Raw genomic sequence first — 13333 nt, 5'->3', positions numbered from 1 at the left:
CAAGTAACTCTAGAGAAGAAGATCGGTTTTGAAAGGTCCGGCAGGCTGAACTAACCAGACCTAGAAATAACTAGTGGATGTATCTTTGTGGATGTTCTGTAGTAGGTGCGGTTGCCGACAGTGGGGAACCCCGGACATTCGGCACACCAGCGCGGCATCTACACCCACTTATCGGCACATTTCCGGACTTCCGAGCTAAATAAGAAGTATTCACTGTATCGGGCCGGAAAAAATGCAATTAGATACTTGACATCCGGTCCTAGATTCATCAAGTTCAGTTATCCAGTCCTTACATTCTCACTCCAACTTAGCTACTGTCCAAAATGTCGCCATCTGCTGATTCAACCACTAGAATGTCCTCTAACGATCAACACCTATCCATCGTTGTCACTGGCGGTGCAAGTGGTATTGGGTTGGCCATCACCCGTCACTTTGCTGCCCAAGGTCATATGGTGGCCGTTCTCGACGTCAACTCAAAGACAGGACCTGATGTTGTGGCAGAGGTAGCAGAAGCTCATCCCCAAGCGAAGTTGAGTTTCAAGTGGTGCGATGTTTCGTCATGGGAAGGACAATACGCGGTCTTTGATCAGGTCTATCGCGAACACGGAGACCGAATCGACATTGTCATTGCCAATGCAGGAATCTCTGATCCTGTAGTCGGAGCTCTCGATTGTACGCCGACAGAGTTTCCAAGGAAGCCGAACCTGAGAATGCAAGATATTAATCTGAACGGAGTGATCTACAGTCAGTTTACCGCTTCCTAGGCTCCTTACTGTTCACAAACTAACAGGCAACAACAACCTTAGGCGTTGGCCTTGCTGTGCATTACATGCTCAAGAATGAGATCGGAAGTCGTCTCCCGAACTCGCGAGGCTCCATTGTTTGCACATCATCATCCGCGGCCATCTATCCGTTCCCTGTTTCACCACTCTACTCCGCAGCCAAGTCTGGCATTATAGGACTGGTTCGTTCGATGGCTATCAGACTTGAAGAACCCAAGATACAGATCAACGCGCTTGCACCTGGAGTCTTGGGTGAGTTCACAGTCCCTAAACACCTGGGTCCTGCTAATACATGATACAGAAACAAACATCACGCCGGATAAGGAACTCTTCAAGGCCATGATAATCACGCCACTCTCAACTTTGACAAAGGCTGTTTCACAATTCGTGACTGACCCGTCTAGAACTGGGCAGGTGGCGGAACTGAATGAGGAGACTATTACACTGAGACCTCATGCGGATTATGCTGATGCTGGAGCGGAGCATAACAACAAGATGTTTTACAAATTAGGTCATGCATGAGATACTGTAATATTGACTGTATATTTAATTGCATTTACAGCATGATTTCGCCCAGAGTCGTGACTTGTCAGTTCTTTCTTGCTTGATCAAAGTGCCTTGCTACTAAAACGACCCAGTCGTGCTGAAACACCTGGCCTTTTCGTACCAACAGTTCGATGTGCTAGTGACACTACTCCCTTGAGTTCAGTTCCCGCTGCCGAATATTGAAACAGTATGCGAGCGGCAAAGGTACCAACCCACCCACGGTGTCCCTCCCGCCCCCGCACTTCCCCACGATCTGGATTTCAACACGACATGGCCAGAGCGAAAAATGCAACTTCAATGGAGCTAGAAACGTGTTACTACTGGTTAGCTCTATAGCTGTAACCCCAGATTCCTTGGCATGTCGATCTAGAATGTTGAGCCTGGAACTCTAATGACCATTAGTGTCGGCAGATGACCCGTGATTGCTGTCGACTTGAGGGGTCAACGATACCATTGGTTTACCAGGATCCGAAAAACGACACTGCTAATCCTGTCCGTGCTCTTTACCCCATGGATTGTGTTCACTCTTTGTCAGAACATCCCTGAATGATGTCGGCCAGATACCCCCGAAGTGATCTATAAGTTACCCAGGTCCTCCAATCTCTCCACATTTGGTTCATACTTCTCCATCTTGCCTTTCTCAGTCATATCACTGTCTATTCTTCCTAACTGCATACAAGATCTGACCTGACTATTCAAGATGGGTCTGGGCGTCCTTCCTGATCGTCACCTCTCCGATGTCCCTGGAACATCATTTCTCAATGAGAAGGGTGTCTCTTCGAGCTTAGAAGCGTCTACCGAGAAGAACCATGCCAGCCTCAAGCACGACCCAACCGGCAAAATCGTTCTTGTACCCCAGCCTTCCGACGACCCGAACGATCCTCTCAATTGGCCGAGATGGAAGAAGGAAATGTTCACTGTCTCCATCATCGTCGGCTGCGGCTGCGTCGGTGCCATAGGCCCTCTTCTCGGCCCAGCATTGGTGCCTATTGCCAAAGAATTCGATGTTCCGCTTCAGACCTTCTCCCTGGGGTTCACTGGAGCTCTCCTCATTACTTTGGCGTTCGGTAATCTCTTCTGTAACTCTCTGGCAATGATGATCGGCAAACGACCGGTTTACCTCATCACCGCAGTGGGCCTCCTCTGCTCAACTATATGGTCCGCCGTAGCCAAGGACTTTATCTCGCTCGCTCTCTCCCGAGCTGTCCAGGGCTTTTGCATGTCCCCAATGGAGGCTCTGGTTCCGGCATCGATCTCTGACATCTGGTTCGTTCATCAGAGAGGATTTCGGAACGCGGTTTTCAACTTGGGTGTCCTTGGTGGCATCAACCTTGCTTCACCTATTGGTTAGTCCTAGTCACCACCATTAATGTTTCATCGATACTGATATCTTGTTACTAGCGGGCACGATCATCGACAAATACGGCTACAAGACTTGTCTCTGGGCTATGGCTGGTGCATTTGGCCTTCAGCTTGTTCTCACCTTCTTCTTCATGCCAGAGACAGCTTACAAGCGTTCCATCGACTCGAGCATCCCAGCAGCAAGCTCTCAAGGAGAGGGTCCTTCTGCTGCCGCTGACAAGAAGCAGTTTGTATCCGAGGTTGAGAACACAGCTTCAGCTAGCGGCAATGCACCTACTCCAGAGCCACATTCATTCATTTATTCACTTCGGCCTTGGAGCGGTTATTACGATTCATCTGGATTCTGGTCTAGCATGTTTGCACCTTTCAGAATGCTTGCTTCGCCCGTGGTTATTTGGGGATGCTTCCAGTTGACCATTTGCATGAGCTGGTTGGTATTCCTGGCATCTACGTTCTCGCAGATCTTTACTGGACCTCCATACAACTTTTCAGTTACGCAGGTGGGGTTATCAAACCTGTCATCATTCGTTGGTACTTCTATCGCTACCGCGCTCGCTGGCGTCATGGTAGATGGACTGGCCACTTTTATGGCTAAAAGAAATGAGGGTATCTACGGTAAGTTACCCGTTACCCACTGACCAGAACATATTTGCTGACAGCTCATGGTTACAGAGCCTGAATTCCGTCTTCCAATCCTCGTTCTTCTGACTACATTTGGTGGCTGTGGCTTTTTCGGCTACGGCCAGAGCCTTTCAAACGCTGAGCCTTGGCCGATCCCTGTCATTGTCTGCTTGGGTATGATCGCCCTCGGAACCCAGTTCGGCATCGTCGGGGTCGTATCCTACGTAGTCGATTCTCATCGCCGTGAGGCTGTTGAAGCATACGCAATGATGAGTTTCGCCAAGAATGTCTTTGCCTTTGGCATGAGCTTCTATATGAACGACTGGGTTGCGATTCAAGGCGTGAGGAATGCTTTCTTTGTGATTGGCGGTATTACCATTGCCATCACCATGGCGACAATCCCGATGTATATCTACGGAAAGAGAGCACGAAGCTTTGCATATCGCCACGGGTTCCTTCTATAGTATTATTCTGGTTTACAAATTTATATTCATTCTTTGCTATTAATCAGCCATGGCCTAATTATTACTCACTGCCTAAGATGAACGCGTCCCTCAGTGCTAACATGGCTCAATCCCATATAACTGCCATCGGGCCAACTCTCGTTGTCAGATCAAGCTTTCCGAAACTGTAGTTTCCAACAATGCCATCAAGAAAGCCTGTCTTAAAGTCTCTTTTGAGGATAAAAAGGTCGTTGGTAACTTGGTTTGCAACCGCAACAAACTGATTGCGAGAATCAGGTGATAGTGAAAAGTGCCGAGGTATTTTACCATTGGTGCTATTGAGACCCATGAACTGCAGTGGCTTCTTCGAGTTCCCATCCAAAGAATATACAGCAATAGTATCCGCCTTATCAACTGACTCTGTGTTCCGGTTGGATACATACAAGAAGCGCTTGTCATGCGAAACAGAAAGTTCGGAAGCCAAATCGACGTTATTGGGCTTTGTACGCTTGGTTGAATCATCGAGAGTAGATGCCCTCTGCAGATAAGTTATACACAAGCTTTCATTTAGGCCAAGGTGCTTGCCGTAATGACCAGCGGGGCTATTTTCAAGTGAGAAAACATTAACAGTGTTATCGAGCTCGGAAACCAAAAACATGAGTGTCTTCTCTTTACTGACTTGAGAGAAGACAATGTGTCGTGGACCCGTACCCGGTAACAGTGTAATGGTTCGAATCTGTTCGACATGTTTCGCATCGCGTACCTGATATATGTAAACACGATCCGCGCCTCGGTCAGGGACAGCCATAATACTTCCGCAGGGACTAAAGACGGCGGCATGTGGATTGGCAATTTCTTGCGAATCTCCAGCTCCAGGGCCAGGATGTGTGAGGTTGTATTGACAGACGTTAGCAACGTGACCAAAGTTGCCAGGAGAAGTCAGTGGGAATATGAAGACTGTAGAGCCGTCGCTGAACCGCGAGTATGTCAGAAATATGAATCGCTGTTGTAAATGTATTGGCTCACTACTTACATATTGGCTGAAGATAGCGTTTTTCCGTCTCTCGAAATGTCAAGGTAGACCCCGCCATCGCCGTGAGATGCTACTGCGTCGTGTAGCTCAAGACAGCCATTAGGTAGCTTTCTGAAGGCGTAGATACCGCCGCTCGTAGACGAATTGTCAGGGAAGTGTGTTCTTGAGACCGAGTACAGATATTCACCCCTGCTGTGTAACCATCCTGGTTGATACCCTGCCTGTGTAGTACCGACTAGTTGAATGTTTCCGTTTCTAGGTCCAGAGGGATTAAAGGCTAATGTGAGTATACCTTGTTCTTGATGCGCGACGCGAAGAATACGGATTTGTGATTTTGCCCAAGCACTACTTGCAAGAAGCATAATAACGAAGACCGTAAGTGAAAACATGTTGTTTTTGGTGACAATCAGCATTTTGACTTTGATGCAGATTTGATGGAAACCATGAGTGGAAAACGATGGCTTTTGAGTCCTTGTGGCGACCTGCAGTGACTTATTTATGTCTTGAGCGTTGTCACAAAGTACACAAGATATGCTAAGCACAATCATTGCCTGGTATGATATAGTAAGCTTACGGCGCAGAGTAATAGGTTCAACGCCTGTTTTCAAGCCTCCTGGCTTAACAATCCATCAACCAGCCGCGTCAATGGTCCTACGGACTAATATCAATACCGCCGGATACTGTCGGGGTCAGCTCACAGTATAGCACCTAGCCCTTTTGAAAGCAGTGACTACACTCGGAATCCTACGGATACGGACTTGTAATGTTCCTTATCCGAACCACCTTCAATCGAAAAACTCGACTTGGTATGACAGGGTAAGCTTGACGTCGATACGTGTCTCTGTAATCCGAGGTGATTATTGAAGATTTATAGTAAATTTTTGATCTTTTGGTACATGGTGAGTTACTAGAATAGTCTTACTGCATGCATCGGTTAACGGGTAAGCAGAGGTTTATGATAGCTTGCGAAATGCAGGGAAATTTGTTTTTCCGTAGCCTTCGGTCAAACTATGGGCAGATTCTACGCTCTTTGTTATCTTATCTACCTCCCTGACTTTGGTGTTTGAGTTAGTAAGGATTATTGTATAAGTGAATTTACCTTGTCTGCCTTTCCGCATAAGCTCCGTTATGTGGCCAGGATCACAACATCAGAACAAAAGTCAGTGCTTCCCCTGCCACTTTGCTATGGACCCAACACTTCATGTTACGCCTTGAGAATCCGAAATTCGTGCATGTGGCGTCTGTGCATATCCGAACTGGTGCGTTGGCAGTTTCTGATTGACAGCCTGATTTGTAAATCTGCCTTGTCTGCCTCTTGGCATAAGCCCCAATGTGTAACCAGTACCAGAACAAAACTCCAGAATTCCCCTGCAACTTTACCCCGCAGGCTTTTTCGTCCTTCTTCCAGAACACATCAAATTCAATATGGGTGATCCATTATCTATTGCCAGCGGCGTCGCCGGTCTCGTTTCACTCGGCCTTATCGTCTGCGATGGCCTTCACACTTACTTCAGCGCTATCAAGGACAGAAAGGATGATCTCGCAATTGTCACACAGAACTTGGCCCTGTTCAAATTCCATATTTTCGCCGTCCAATCAAGTGCATCAAAGCTTGGTCATCATCATTCTCCAGCCATCAATGGCCTACAACTTAGTCTGGTCAATTGCGAAATGCAGCTTAAATGTCTTGAATCGTTACTCAATGAGTTGATGCCGACTGAACATCCATCGTTGTCCAAAGATATTTGGAGAAGACAGAAACTAATTTCGCGATACCCCTTTCATCGCAAGAAGCTGGTGCAGCTGGAAGAGTATCTCTCACGAGCAAACACTACTCTGAGCAGTTTTATACAAGCCCTCAACCTGTAAGTCATTTCCAACAATATTGAAGGGCAGTTATGTGCTAAAACCAAGTAGTGATATAAGTATCCGAATAGATGGCGAGTTGGAGGCTTGTAAAACATCTCTAGAAGCACTGAACACCAACACTCAGACCACCTTGAGAACGATCACCACTAGACTCGACGTCGTTGGCCCCAAAGTAGAACCTAGTGCCCTTCAACTTCTTTCATCCCGAGTAGAAGATGTTGCAGCCTCCAGCAACAACAGTATTGTGTTGCAGCAGACGGCCGTCGAAGTCGCAGAGTGGAAGACTTCGTTCCCTGGAAATGAGCGACGTTTCGAGGATTTCGCCATGGCTCACTCCAAGTCTCGTTATCTACAGAATGCGGAACTAGAAAGAAACTTCTGTAAGGAGCTACCAAATATAGATTGCACCTGTCGAGCTTCAAACAGCAAGACTAGCAGTCGCCCTGCAAGTCGTACGTACCGGTTGTGGGGAGGGCTGACTGTCTCAAGACAAGGAGACGTACGAGCAAACCATCGCCCTGGGTGCATCTTCTTTCGGAAGTCCAGGAGAAGTGTTTCCAAAACATCTTTGACGTACTTCGGGCTTCTGTCCCTCTTTTCCCAATCCTTTACAGTCTCCCTAACACAAGAATACCCTGCTGGGCCATGTAGCTTTTCTTTTGAATTGCAGCCCTGTAACGTTGTCGAGAACAGCCCAGCTTTCCAACTCTTTCGTATCCGGCCAGGAACTATCAATGATATGTCTGGTCCTGATAAAAGCGGTCTTGGTCCGGGTCAATTTTCGGAAAGCATTATCAATGAGCTAAAAGCTATCTACCGATCCGGCAGGGCATCACCCTTCGATGTCGACCAGTTCGGCAATAACATTGCCTTCATTTGTCTACAGGTAAGTCAGCTCCTGTTGTCTTTTTCACTTTCTAACGCATAACTCCTGTAGGCTTGGTTGGCCCACTTCAGCTACATGGAGGAATCAAAGTCCAGTGACATAACAATCAATGCCATTCGTAATATGTTGACCTATCTGGCCGACATTGGCGTTCCTATCGCGGCATCGAATTTTTTTCAAGTGTAAGAATTGACTAAGACCAGATTCCGCGGCATATCTAACGTAAATTAGTAACATATTCACCCTATCTATGCGGTCCTCTGGTAACTTGTGGATACTACCGCTGCTTTATAGGTTGGTCACGAACCTCGATTCAAATTTTGACCACGCCGGACTTTATCGTGATGGGGGCCCGCAGCCTGCGTATATCTGGCGTGCAAATGGAGAACGAGTAGTAAGGCAGATAACTGCACTATGCGAGCATTCCGAGATATGTGAAGGTAATACGACAATTACGTTTTTTTTTTCCACCACTAGTCAAAAGTACTAAGATATCACGCAGATATGGGGTTCTCGGACCTCTTTTTAGCTGTTACGAAAAGAAATAGTGATAAACTACAAGCTCTCTTGGCAGAAGGAGACAATACTTTGAACATTTCGCAAAAAGACTTCTACAAGCGCAATATATTACACGCAAGCAGCAATTGGCCTGAGGGGCTAAGACTTCTCCTACAACAGGAAAGCGTACGTTCCTTGATGGACATGCCCTCAGCGCCTTATCATCATCTCAGACCACTAGACTTTGCTCTATTCCACAGCAGGACTCTCTGTAGTGCTCCGGACCAGTGGACTGATTGTGATGAGTGCACTTGCTGCCTTTCTGTTCGATTACTGCTCGAGGCTGATTGCAATGTTGCAGTCGGTCCATCGTGTCCCCAGGTCCTAGCTGGTTGTTCCTTGAAGGCTCGAAGATTGTTCTTTGAGCATCTCAAGAATAGGCGTCAGCGATTACGGAATCTTGCTATTGCTGTCCTTTCCGAAGAAACCCTACGTCGATATGGAGTTACCGCAAGTTCCTTACCTGACAAGACTGCTCCCCTGATATGGGTTGAATTGCAGGAAACCAAGGATCGGTGGGAGTCTCTATCAGTGTGTCTCAGTGATGGTCTTGAGCCTTACAGAGGCTTTAAACCCGAGAGCTTTTTCGCTTTTCCTCATGCATTAAAGGTTGCAGAGTTGGCAGCCGATTACGGTTTCATGCCTAAGGATGAAAGCGGGGTTCCAACACTTCTGTCTGGCAGTCACATATTGGATGTTTCAAGACCTGTCACTATACGTTATCTGGATTGGTTACTTCAGTATGATCTGAAGCTAGACCTCTCATTGAATGCCTTCCGACTTTCCGCCCTTCATCGTATTGCAGTCTTTATTGGGGACCGGATACACGAATCTCTTAATCAGGCTAAAGCCCTCCATCTGCCGCTCCATAACGTCTCTGTATCGGAGTTGCAAGATGCAAGGGCATTGCTAGCAGCGGTATGCCACAGCGAGGCCATATGCAATATTCCATGTCCCTGTTCATCGGGCATCTTTAGCCGGCCTTTGGCACATGTCTTGCCCGCAATGCTTCTATATCAGGATCGCAGGAACTCGACGTACTTTTTTGAGAACATGACAGAGAATATCGAATTTGTGGTGCGTTCTATTGATCTGTTCAAGCTCTCAACGGTCAGGTTTGAACAGCTCTATATGGCGAAATGCGCAATTCATATTTTGACTATGATGTCCTTGAGGGTAAGGCATTTATCAATCTGCATAAGTGATGGTGAATGTTACCTAGAGGATTCAGATGATGATGAAGAATGGAGGGAAATATTAGACGAGGACCGTGATTTGATCGGTCAGCTTGAAGCACTTGACGAAGAGTTTGGAGAGGCTTTTGATCGTCAAAATGGCGCTATATCAGAGTTTCTCTCGGGCTACTGGCTGACAAGGATGGAAGAGGTCCTCAGGGACTTGAGCAAACCTCTATCTGATGATGACAGATATAATCTGTTGGGGGCCGGGGTAGTGTCGGACGAGGACACGACTGATGGTTCTGAATGTCGTGTTGAGTGTACGGGATGAACTCTGAGATCCGGTCGCTTCATTGGGGGATGGACGAAACAAGATACCAGATAGAATTTCTCAAATTGATCATAGATCCCAAAAATGCCATAGATCCAAGAATGCCAGCTTCATATTCACCGATCTAGGTCACGCCGCAAAACTCAATAGCCGAGTGATGTCGTCGCCCGCTATCACTCATATACCCAAATGTAAGTTAGCTACATACTCAATGTTTTATTCCCTTTAATTTCCTTACGTCACCTTGCCTCTTCCTTCTTATTCCTACCAAATTTCATTCCTGCATTCATTCCCTCTGGCATGTAAGCATATAAGCATTAGCACCGTTACGTTGCTCAGATAGCTAACTTTTATGTGGCAATACAAGCTCTCGGCCACAAGTCTCAACTGCATTTTCCCGGCCTACAACATTAGTTGTCGACCCTTCAAATAACCGGTTTTAGTACAGTCTGCTTGGTCAAAAGCCTCCTCATGCCATTGCAGAGTCTAGAACCTAGCAACACGCGATAAAGCTGAACCATAAGAAGCTCGATCAAAAACCAGCTTCGTAAAACACAATGGCTGCACGGACAGCAATACGCCAAAACTGCAATCAGAGCGCCACGGTTAATGCTTTGTGAGGCCTCGACCTCCTCAATACAAGTCTCACAAGACAAGTGCAGTCTTAGCTCATGCCACAACTTGGTTCAATTGGGAGAGGAATTTTTTAACGAATAAGGTAGGGCGCACAGATTGAGGCGGGGCTTGGCCAGGTTTAACTCTAAATCGCACTTGACAAAACTGACTTCAGCCAGCATACCAACTGTTTAGACAATTACAGGGGTTCTGACTCTTTAGATGTCAATTTATTAGCTTAAACTTAACAGAAGACGGGCAGAGCTTTAAAGTACTGTATTAATAACTAAATAAAAAAGATTTATAATAGCAAAACTGCTAAGTTAAAAAACTTATTATAGTATTTCTGAAAATAAATAGGTGTTACTGTTTATTGAAAAGTTAAATATCTCTGTAGCCAATACGCAAGGTATAGCTAATAAGGTCTTATATAATAAGAATAATACAATATAATGCTTATTTTTTAGCATATTACAATGTATAGCGTTATACACTATGCTAAAGAATACAATAACCTTAATATTAAGTCTCAAGGTTATATAGCTGCTGCCTTAAACCTTATAATCTAACTGAATAAGTGGCCTCAATCTACGAGCATAAAAGAGATGTTTTCCCTGGCCTTGGCAGGCCGTATACCCTCTTCGTCGTTACCCTAAACAGGCAATCGGCACTAAGGCTTTAATACTAAAGGCCTAATTCTAAATAACCCAAGAACCCCTAAAACTATTACAAGATGCCCCGCTGCGCGATTGACATTAATAACGGCTAACTTAGCTATAACCCCCTGGGTATGGCAGCTACTTATTACGTGAATGATCCTCTAACCAATATTAATAGTCTCTATCTTAATAATATCCTAAATTTATATGCCTTCCTTTATAATTAGAAAATTATAAGTAAAGACCTTTTACATGTCGACAGATTACTGCTAAAACATTAAGTTAATCTGGCAATCTTTGATTGTAAAGTAAGGCTCCTTAATATACAAAACGGATCTATCCTTAGATATATTACAAGCTAGATGCAGGCCTTAGAAGACCTTGTTAATTGGCTAGAACAGGGTTAAGACCTATTAACAGAGCAACAGGTCTTCGTAACCTGAATTGCATTGGGCGGCGGCAATGGTGTATACTGGGCGTGGTTTATGGAGTTAAAATGCGCGGTTGCAGTGGTCGAATTGACGGTGTAAATGTTGTATCGCGGGAATTGAGGGCAATTGCAATCGCGGCGTGAAGGAGGGGAAGTGAGGGGGAAAAGAGGGGGAAAAAGGCAAATTGGGAAATGAAGGTTTTGGCGTTAGGGGAAAAACTGTAAATGTTAGCGGACCGAAGCTGGCTGTGTGGGTTAGTAATAGATTGGATCAGGCCCTAAGGCAATGCAGTATAAAGAACACAGGTTAAGGAAAAACACAGATAATGAACACTTGGGTTACTGTTTATATATATTAATCTTTTAAAAATAAAATTCCTTATAAATCTTTTTATTTTCCTTTTTATTAGTACTGCTAGTACCTTACCAGCAAATGATTTTTATATATAAATACCTATGCTATTGGAAGTAGTTAAATTAACAATCTTATTCTTTTAGCTTGCCCTGTTGATCGCGCTGTCAGTATGTTACGCAGAATGGGAGGTGATGTAGAATCATTCTGTTCTCAATGGCTGGCAGCAACAATGGTCATACCTATTAAGGATACTACTTTCCCTATTACTACTCGAACAACTACGACCGGTTCCGTTCGTGTAACTAAGACTATTACCCATGTCCAAGGGACTATTACTACTACTGTTACAAGCTTTGTTCCTCAAACAAGGACAAGGTCAGCTACAGCAACATCAATAAAAACCGCTTTGACTACAACAACTATAGCTACTGCAGTTCAACAGAAGTCCACGATCATTGTTACAGTCACTCGAACGATAACAACAGTATTACCTACAACTTATAGGCAGCATATTGATCAGACTGTCACCAAAAGGGCTACAAAAACTATTACAACTATCATCAATGCTGAAGTTACTACACTTCTGACAGATATTGTCACTGCTACTGTCTCGAGTACAAGTACAGAAATTGTTCCTTTTACGTAAGTCTGCTTAGATTATGTTAACTGTCAAGCTAATAGCAAATCTTCCTTTAGTACTGAGTAAGTTAAAGCCAAGATGTCTTTCCAGTTCGTAGTAACTAAGTCTCTTGATAGAGAAGCACTAGCTACTGAAACCATAGGAGGCGGCAAGTTCTTCAATAAGCGATATATCTAGCTAACATCTTACTAATATTTATATAGGGGAGGTCTATTGTAACATCCGCGGTGATCCCGACGGTGAACAATACGGGATTAGCTCTTTACAAGTCGGAGGCGACGCCTCCACTGAGCTCATTTTCACCCGTTGCAAAGATTATTGCTCTTTCGTGGGAGCTATTAGCTTTGGCTTTGATTCTGAATTTTGTTTGTGCTTTAGAGCTGGGGCGTGAGTGATTTTATTCTGGCTTTCTTTAATGCCAAGACTAACATAATTAGGCAAACTGTAGCCAACGTAAACTCCGACCGCGACTTCCATCATTATGACTTGGCTTGTGATACGGCCGAACAGGTAAGGGGAATCTCTTGAGTACCAATAGCGTTAACACAGGCCTAACTGTTCCAAAGCCTAGCATTCAGCGCGCACGCTCCCACGGCGCGCATCTTGTCAAGCGAGACGACCATATCAGCCTAGAGAACTTGGTTGTCACTGCTGGCCCGCATTTTGACAAGCGAGACGATCGTGTACCAATACCGAATTGGCTTCCAGGGCCAAGGGATCCCGCCACCATCAGCGGTGAATGTTTATGCCTTTTCACAAAGCCTAAATTTGTTGTGTTGTCGTATGTACATTACACTCGTACCGTCTTTGTTCGGCAAACCCAAACCAACATGTTGACTGAAACCACGTACACACACATCTATGTGTCACCTACGTTAACCAAGACCATTTTCGCAACAAAAACTACTAACATTACAAAAACAAGCACTAAGAGTGTGACTAAAAGTCTTACTATAACATATTAGAGGCTGCGAACCCTTAGTACTATAAGAGTAAGGTTATAGGTAGTTTAAAGAGGCTTTAGC

At 45.2% G+C, this 13333-nt stretch overlaps 5 protein-coding genes across 5 annotated transcripts; 4 read left to right on the top strand and 1 right to left on the bottom strand.

The window, feature by feature from the left end:
- Window positions 1-323: 323 nt before the first annotated feature.
- FSUBG_12847 (glucose 1-dehydrogenase 2) lies at window positions 324-1304 on the top strand (the record flags this gene model as incomplete). Its single annotated transcript, XM_036677676.1, has 3 exons — window positions 324-672; window positions 807-1034; window positions 1084-1304. The coding sequence occupies 3 exons, from the start codon at window positions 324-326 to the stop codon at window positions 1302-1304; spliced, it is 798 nt and encodes a 265-aa protein (XP_036531674.1).
- A 724-nt stretch (window positions 1305-2028) lies between these two features.
- FSUBG_12846 (transporter HOL1) lies at window positions 2029-3775 on the top strand (the record flags this gene model as incomplete). Its single annotated transcript, XM_036677675.1, has 3 exons — window positions 2029-2674; window positions 2730-3305; window positions 3363-3775. The coding sequence occupies 3 exons, from the start codon at window positions 2029-2031 to the stop codon at window positions 3773-3775; spliced, it is 1635 nt and encodes a 544-aa protein (XP_036531673.1).
- Window positions 3776-3881: 106 nt separating this feature from the next.
- On the bottom strand, window positions 3882-5200 carry FSUBG_12845 (uncharacterized protein; the record flags this gene model as incomplete). The annotated part of the gene is made up of 2 exons (XM_036677674.1): window positions 3882-4725; window positions 4788-5200. The coding sequence occupies 2 exons, from the start codon at window positions 5198-5200 to the stop codon at window positions 3882-3884; spliced, it is 1257 nt and encodes a 418-aa protein (XP_036531672.1).
- Window positions 5201-6212: 1012 nt separating this feature from the next.
- Window positions 6213-9609, top strand: FSUBG_12844 (uncharacterized protein; the record flags this gene model as incomplete). Its single annotated transcript, XM_036677673.1, has 7 exons — window positions 6213-6652; window positions 6807-7036; window positions 7092-7108; window positions 7327-7542; window positions 7594-7724; window positions 7837-7936; window positions 8221-9609. 7 exons carry the CDS (start codon window positions 6213-6215, stop codon window positions 9607-9609), a joined length of 2523 nt encoding a protein of 840 aa, XP_036531671.1.
- A 2288-nt stretch (window positions 9610-11897) lies between these two features.
- FSUBG_12843 (uncharacterized protein) lies at window positions 11898-13333 on the top strand (the record flags this gene model as incomplete). The annotated part of the gene is made up of 8 exons (XM_036677672.1): window positions 11898-11966; window positions 12020-12043; window positions 12094-12101; window positions 12173-12288; window positions 12350-12370; window positions 12512-12695; window positions 12746-12818; window positions 12875-13089. Coding segments are annotated over 8 exons (710 nt in total), but the record flags the coding sequence as incomplete, so codon positions are not given.

The sequence above is a fragment of the Fusarium subglutinans genome (assembly GCF_013396075.1).
Source record: "Fusarium subglutinans strain NRRL 66333 chromosome Unknown NRRL66333_c0000294, whole genome shotgun sequence".
NCBI lineage: Eukaryota > Fungi > Ascomycota > Sordariomycetes > Hypocreales > Nectriaceae > Fusarium > Fusarium subglutinans.
The sequence above is the reverse complement of the archived record's forward strand: the minus strand, read 5'-3'. Positions and strand labels throughout refer to the sequence as shown.